Source organism: Nematolebias whitei, chromosome 6, assembly GCF_014905685.2.
Source record: "Nematolebias whitei isolate Nwh7 chromosome 6, NemWhi1, whole genome shotgun sequence".
NCBI lineage: Eukaryota > Metazoa > Chordata > Actinopteri > Cyprinodontiformes > Rivulidae > Nematolebias > Nematolebias whitei.
Window position 1 is genome coordinate 12,620,553 of NC_056503.1, and position 6,895 is coordinate 12,627,447.

Sequence of the window (6,895 nt, forward strand, 5' to 3'; positions counted from 1 at the left end):
GGTATGACCCAGTAATCATAGCCCGGTTGGGTTTCTGGTCTAAAACCAGTGCTCCGTTACGGTGGCCGGTGTGAGGCCCTACCTGCCCTCTCTCAAAGTTTTCCCTCTCCAGCTCCAGGCTGTTGGCCCCTCCGGTCCGTCGGATCACTTTGGGGATAGCGTTGGGGACTTGCTGCATGGAGCTCTTCACTCGGTCCATTGTTGTCGGTTGAAACATGAACCGGACCCGCTGCGAGGCCCAGGGCGAGCGGGTCACTGCGTCAAGCACTGGAAGCTGCTCAGTACAACAACATAAACGCTATGGCGGGCAGCCGTCCATGCTGCTGTGGTTCTGTTCACTGGAGCCCTGTTTCTGGCCCAACAGCCTCAATGACAGCGGGACCGGGACCGACAGCAGCGAGCAGGCGCGCTTACACCAAACACAACTTCCGCTTGGATCTTTCAAAATAAAGCTCCGACCGGCGCTCTTTTTAAGAAAAGAGAAAAATCCGCAGTAATCTCTCAGTTTCCCTGTTTTCAGTGCCCTTTTAATCTTATTTAACCGTTCTAATTGTTTTGAGTCAATCGGGAATAGTGTGTATTTGTAACTTTCAATTGTGTTTATAAATCTACTGCAGCATACTTCATGGACTTATCTAATAGACCTTTAGCTATTGTCTTGCTAATTTTAGGTTTTACAAAGCAATTTTAAATTTTGGCTACAATTTGCTTATTTATGTTTTAATTCAGTCATACCATTTTATTTATAAAGCACTTGAAACAGTGACAGGGCCAACCAAAGTGCAGCGGCTAAAATCCTATATTTTAGGCTACTGGTTGCTGTTGTTCCTGGTAGGCTTTGGTTTTACATGCGCTCAATCAAGGCAGACCTTCAGTTCGACTTGTAAATCATAAAATCATTTATTTCCCTCACAATGTCCATTTACGTTGCAATTTCCATTTAGAAAACAAATAAATCTGCCTTGAGTCTAAACTAAGCGCAGAAGAAAACTGTTTGCTCCTTCTCATTAGCAACACCTGAACAGAGTCACACCTGCCCTTAAGTAACCACCTTCCTCTGCTGACATATTCAGTACACACACTGAAATACATCCCCTAGTGGAGATAAACACAGAAATACAAGATAAATGGCTCCTACACAAAGTGCTGTACAGACAGAAACAAACAGGCAGAACACACAGCAACACATGATATAACGTAAAATCAAAATATAAAAACTAAATAATAGCAGATAATAACATAATGGCTAACACAATGTGATGCATACAGGATCAACACAAATCATACAGTGTTGAAAGTCGGGGAATAGTAGTGGGTTTTTAAGCGGGATTTAAAAACTGTGAGGGAGGGGGCCTGTCTGACAAGCAGAGGTAACTCGTTCCAAAGTCTTGGTCCTGCTACAGAGAAGGCCCTGTCACCTCTGCGCTTAAGACGGGTTCCTGGAACTGTGAGGAGCAACTGGTCCGCTGACCTCAGAGAACGTGGTGAGACATATGGCTGCAGCAGATCAGTGAGATAGGAGGGTGCAGAGCTGTTCAATGATTTATAGACATACATGAGTATTTTGAACTGGATATGAAGGTGAACCGGTAACCAGTGCAGTGAGGCCAAAACTGGTGTAATGTGCTCTCTTTTGCCTGTACTGGTTAAAAATCGGGCTGCCACATTCTGGACCAGTTGCAGTCGTGCAATAGAGGTCTGACTGATACCAAACAGGAGCGAATTGCAGTAATCAAGCCTGGATGTTACAATATATGTATATGTTATGGATATATAGAGCAAAGTCATCTCAGGGCAATGAACAGAAACATTCATATATACTTTGTACAAATATATATGTGTGTAAGTAAGTTAATAACATTATTTATCTGAGGAGCAGATGCTTTGAGTTTAACTTCATCACAGACTCTCATCTTGAGCAAGCATGAAGGAGACAGTGGAAAGGAAAAACTCCCTCATGCGGAAGAAACCTTTAGCAGAACCAGACTCAGGAGTCAGGACACGCGTCCATCTGCTTCGACCGGCTGGGTCTGGAACAGATACACAATGGCAGGTCAAGAATCACATGTTAAGATAGAAATAGTATCAAATGAAAACTATTCAATTGTAACAATTCATTATAAGGAATTAGATCAATTTTTCCTCCAGTAGTCTAAGCCTATAGCAGCATAACAAGCCAACCCTAACTATAGGATTTATCAAAAAGGAAAGTCTTAAGCCTAGTTTTAAAACTGGACAATGTGTCAACCTCATGGACAGAAACTGGAAATTGGTTCCACAAGAGAGGAGCCTGATAACTGAAAGATCTTCCTCCCATTCTGCTTTTGAAAACTCTAGGAACCACAAGTAAACCTGCAGTCTGAGAGTGAAGTGCTCTGTTAGGAAAATATGTTTTAGCTTCTGTTTTCCTCATTTGTGCTTGTGGCTACTGTTGTTTTTTTAGCTTTTAGCAAGTTAAGCTAAATTTTGCTTTTAAATTTTTCAAATGTCTTGTTAATTTTATATTTTACATGCGCTTTCACAAAGTGTAGTTTTAAGCGATGGTTTGCTATATTTCAATTTTCTTTCTTGCACATGTTAGCTTATGTTCTGCTTGTTTATACGTCACCAGTTTAGTTAATTCATAATCCAACAAATTTCACTGCCTTTGTACTAGAGGACAGCATATTCTACCTCATCGTTATAACTTTATGTTGCGCCAAAAGAAATGAAAAACTGAAACAATTTTGGGGACAAAAGAACAAGTTCCAGACATTGAAAATCTGTCTACAGAAGACGAACAGATCTGAAAGCCATGTCTTTAACAATAACAAATTCAACAAAAACCTGGGCGATGTTAGCGTTTTGAAATTCAACTTGTTGATGCTGAAATACAAATCTGTTTTTTGATTCAAACGGTGTTCTCTTTGGTATTTTATAGATTCAATAAAAGACAAGGATTGTGTTTTGTGACAGGCTGCTGATAACAAAACGCCTATCCATTTGAAATTTCTTCTTCCTTCACCAAGCTGTCCTCGACGTGTCCACGCAACGCCTGGTTCTTCTTTTCGCTGAATGGCCCGTAGGTTAGAATTAAGCAGCTTACTGAACCTTAAACTGCATTCCTCTGCAACAAATCACGTAAAAGAGCGTTCAAAAACGCACCAAAAACACTTTGGGACACTTTGAAAAAGCCTTGACTGAGACCACTTTAAAGCCTTACGAGACAGTCTGGTTGTCTGGAAGCAAGATATTAAAGACAAGAGATGATCTTTGTGCATACTCTTGTATAATGTACAGAATCTATAAATAATTGTTGCATGTTTAAAATAAAAGAAACTTGGCTACAAATAATCCAGTATCACATGGCCCACTTTTTATAGCAACATGGCTGCTTTGTAAAATGACTTTCACCACCTTTATCAGCCAGCACTAGTGGGTTATCCTTGCAGGTTTACACACAGGCCTTTAATAACCGGCTCTTAGCACAGAGGCCTCACCGGAAGCAGCTGGCTCCTACTGCAGATGAAGTCTCTCAGCTTCACGAGGACGAACCTCGCTGTTATTTGGATATTTTCTCTGGCAACGGTCCCTGACTCCTCCCTGTGTTTCCAGCCACTGGCTGAGGCTCCTGCAGGATCCTCCCACACCATCATGAACATGGAGACGTTCATTTAACTCCAGCCTGGAGGGAAGACAACTGCAGAACCACAGGGGTGTGTGCTTACACAAGACTCATGAAGTGGGCTGAGTAAAACACAGGAACATTTGGTTTTCTGACAGAACTCTACGAAGATGTGATTTCAAGGTTGAAAATGTTGCTCTGCACAGCAGAGCTTCAAATCTGTATTTTGTTTGCATTATTATTGTTATTATATGCACCATGTCAAAGCCTGGTCAAAATACAGTCGTCTTCATTCAGACCAAAACATTTCCAGTTTCAGAAGAGAAACATTACTTTTAATAAATGAGGACATCTCATCTGCAACCCAAGCTGGTGAAATGAGTTGGAATGAGCAGCTGTGCAAAACAAGGCGACATTTTAACTTTTGCTGTAATTAAGGTTTGCATGAAACTGAGTGAGGCGGCACGGTGGCACAGCTGGTAGAGCGGCCGCCTCTCAGCGAGCAGGTCCTTGGTTCAAACCCCGGTCCAGGGGCCTTTCTGGGTGGAGTTTGCATGTTCTCTCCGTGCATGTGAGGGTTTTCTTCAGGTACTCCAGTTTCCTCACACAGACAAAAACATGCATGTTAGATGGATTGGTAACTCTAAATTGTCCGGTGTGAGTGAGAGAGTGAATGGTTGTTGTGTCTCTATGTGTCCCTGGGATGGACTTGCAGCTTGTCCAGGTGTCCCCCGCCTCTCGCACAGTGATGGCTGGACATGGGCACCAGTGACCCCCACAACTAGAAAAGGAAGAAATGGGTAAAGATAATCGATGGATGGATGAAACTGAGTCTTTAAAGACACTACAGTCTTTTCTAATCTACCTTAAAAATCACAGTTTTCTAACAATTATGTCTTCAAAAATGATCCTTAATTTGAAAAAAAGTTCAGTTCCTTTTACAGCTGGCAGCCATACCACCAGGAAATCCCTTCATATAATGGCATTGTTCTGAAGCTCGGGCATTCCACTTTTTTTAAACAAAGGGCTAGGATATCATTTTAGACCAGGGCTATTCAAGTGGCGGCTCGCAGTGACTTCAATCCAGCCCACTTCATAAATTATTTTTTTCTGTGTGTGTTTTTTTGGGTTCTGTTTAATGCATTTATGATTCAATGCAATAAAATAAACAAATTTAAAAGGTAACAGATCATTGTAAAACTTGGTTTATTAATGATTTTAATTGCTGGATGTCCGGCTCACAAGCTGTTGTCTTTCAGCTGCTACAGTCTCTGAAGGAAGTAAAATATGGATATTTAACACTCAATCAAAGGTTATTATTATTATTATTATTTCATCTAGCTGTTAAATTTTGCTGGCAGCCACAGAGGAGTAGGTTTGATCTGCTTGACTCTGTGCTCTCCTCTGCTGACCAAACATGAGAAGTACACATCATTGATGAACTGATAGAAGTGAAAAAGGCTCAATCATACAGTACGCAGACAAACACAGAAACATATGCTGCAGAAAGAAAACAAATGACTACTAACAAAGAAGAGCAGAAAACAAAGAGAAATGAAAATGAAAAATGTATTAATATTTTTTCTGCTTCTGTAGCAGGTTTATCAGAACACTCTGTATTTTACTCAAGTTTATCCACCACATTATGAAGTTTGTTCTATTAAATAACTCAAAACTTGCACAGCCAAGCATTTGTTTTCAGACAGCTCCCTAAAGTACGTCATCGGTTGTAAATGTGTGATGGAATTATTTAGTTGCTCGAATGTAAATGTATTAAAAGTAGCATCTAGTCAAAAAATATTGCTTTACCGAATATTTGTATATAAAGAAATATTTCTCCAAAATTGTTTTTTTGAAGTTATAAAACACTTTGAGTGAATATTTCCATATTCATAACACTTTCAAATGTTAGATCCTTACAAATTTATTCTTAATTTGAGAAAGTTTTTAATTCACATTCAGTTTTTGGTTTTTTTTGCATTTTACTCCTAAACAGGTTACACAATGATATTTATTTAGTTTAGTGGGTAGTTTGAACAATAAAACACTAATAATTAAAGACATCCCAAACTATTCATGTGAAGACTTTTATTTTGGATACGTCAAATAAAAATGTTGGCCAAAAATCTCAATATATTTTATGTTTAAACACACACACACACACACACACACACAAACCCTACAAAACAAACAAAACTGAATGGAAAAGATGTGATAAAAATTAGAAAATAAGGCAAATGTCAAAACATTGAATAAAAAAGTCTTAAGTCATCAGGATTTTATTTTTTTATTATATTTATTTTATTTTTAGGTGCTCCCTTTTACATAAGGTAATTTTAAAGTAGTCTACACTGTACAACTCAGATAAACACAAACAACAATAATAATAAACATAAACTAGAGAAAGTGCATTTGCTGTGAAAATGTACTGTGAATGCTTGTTGCTGAAGAACCTGCTGAAAAACAGCTGAAATGATCTAAACATGTTCTGAAATAGCTGAAATTGAAGAACAAGACAAAGTTAGCAGAAGAAAGCAAAAGAACACATATTTGCTGAAATAGGTTCAAATAAGCAGAAATGAGCCCCAAAATTAAGAAATTAGCTAAAAAATAGCAGAAAAATAAGAAGCATATCTTCCAGAAGGAAGTGGAGAAAGCCCTTTTTTGCTGAATTAGGTTGAAAAGTTGAAATGAGTGCAAAAAATGTGGAATTAGCTGAAAAGGCTAAAAATTAGCATAAAACTGCTAAATAGTAGCTGAAATGCCTGAAATTAGCAGAAATAAGCTGAAAGGAGCATAACAAGCTGAAATTAGCAGAAAGAAGTTAATTAGGCTGAAAGTAGCAGAGATTACCATAAAAAAATGGATTTTATCTGAAAATAGCTAAAATCAGCTAAAAAGGTAGCTGAAAAGTTAGAACAACCTTAAATTAGAAGAAAGCAGAAAGAATACGTTTGCCTAATTAGGCTGAAAAAAGCAAAAATGAGCACAAAAAAGTTTAAATTATCTGAAAAAAAAGAAGAAGCTGAAATTAGCAATAACAAAATAAAAATAAAAACGCTGAAAAGTAGCTTAAAAGCTGAAAGATGCTTAAATTACCAGTAGGAAGTGGAGGGAGCATATTTTTGCGGAATTAGGCAGAAAAGGTTTAAATGAGTTTAAAAAATGTGCAATTGAAAATTCAATATCATAAAACAGCTAAATAGTAGCTGATATAGTAGAAAAAGTTGAAACGCGCTGAAAGGAGCACGACAAGCTGAAATTAGCAGAACGAAGTTAGAAGAAGCACAA

General features: G+C 38.4%; 1 protein-coding gene across 1 annotated transcript in view; it reads right to left on the minus strand.

Annotated features, from left to right (window-relative positions):
* hip1 (huntingtin interacting protein 1) overlaps positions 1–389 on the minus strand; it is a gene marked incomplete in the record, with an annotated part of 62,246 nt that extends 61,857 nt beyond the window's left edge. The window contains 1 exon segment of the mRNA XM_037677397.1: positions 83–389. Coding sequence (XP_037533325.1) covers positions 83–217 — 135 coding nt within the window.
* Between the last annotated feature and the right edge of the window lie 6,506 nt (positions 390–6,895).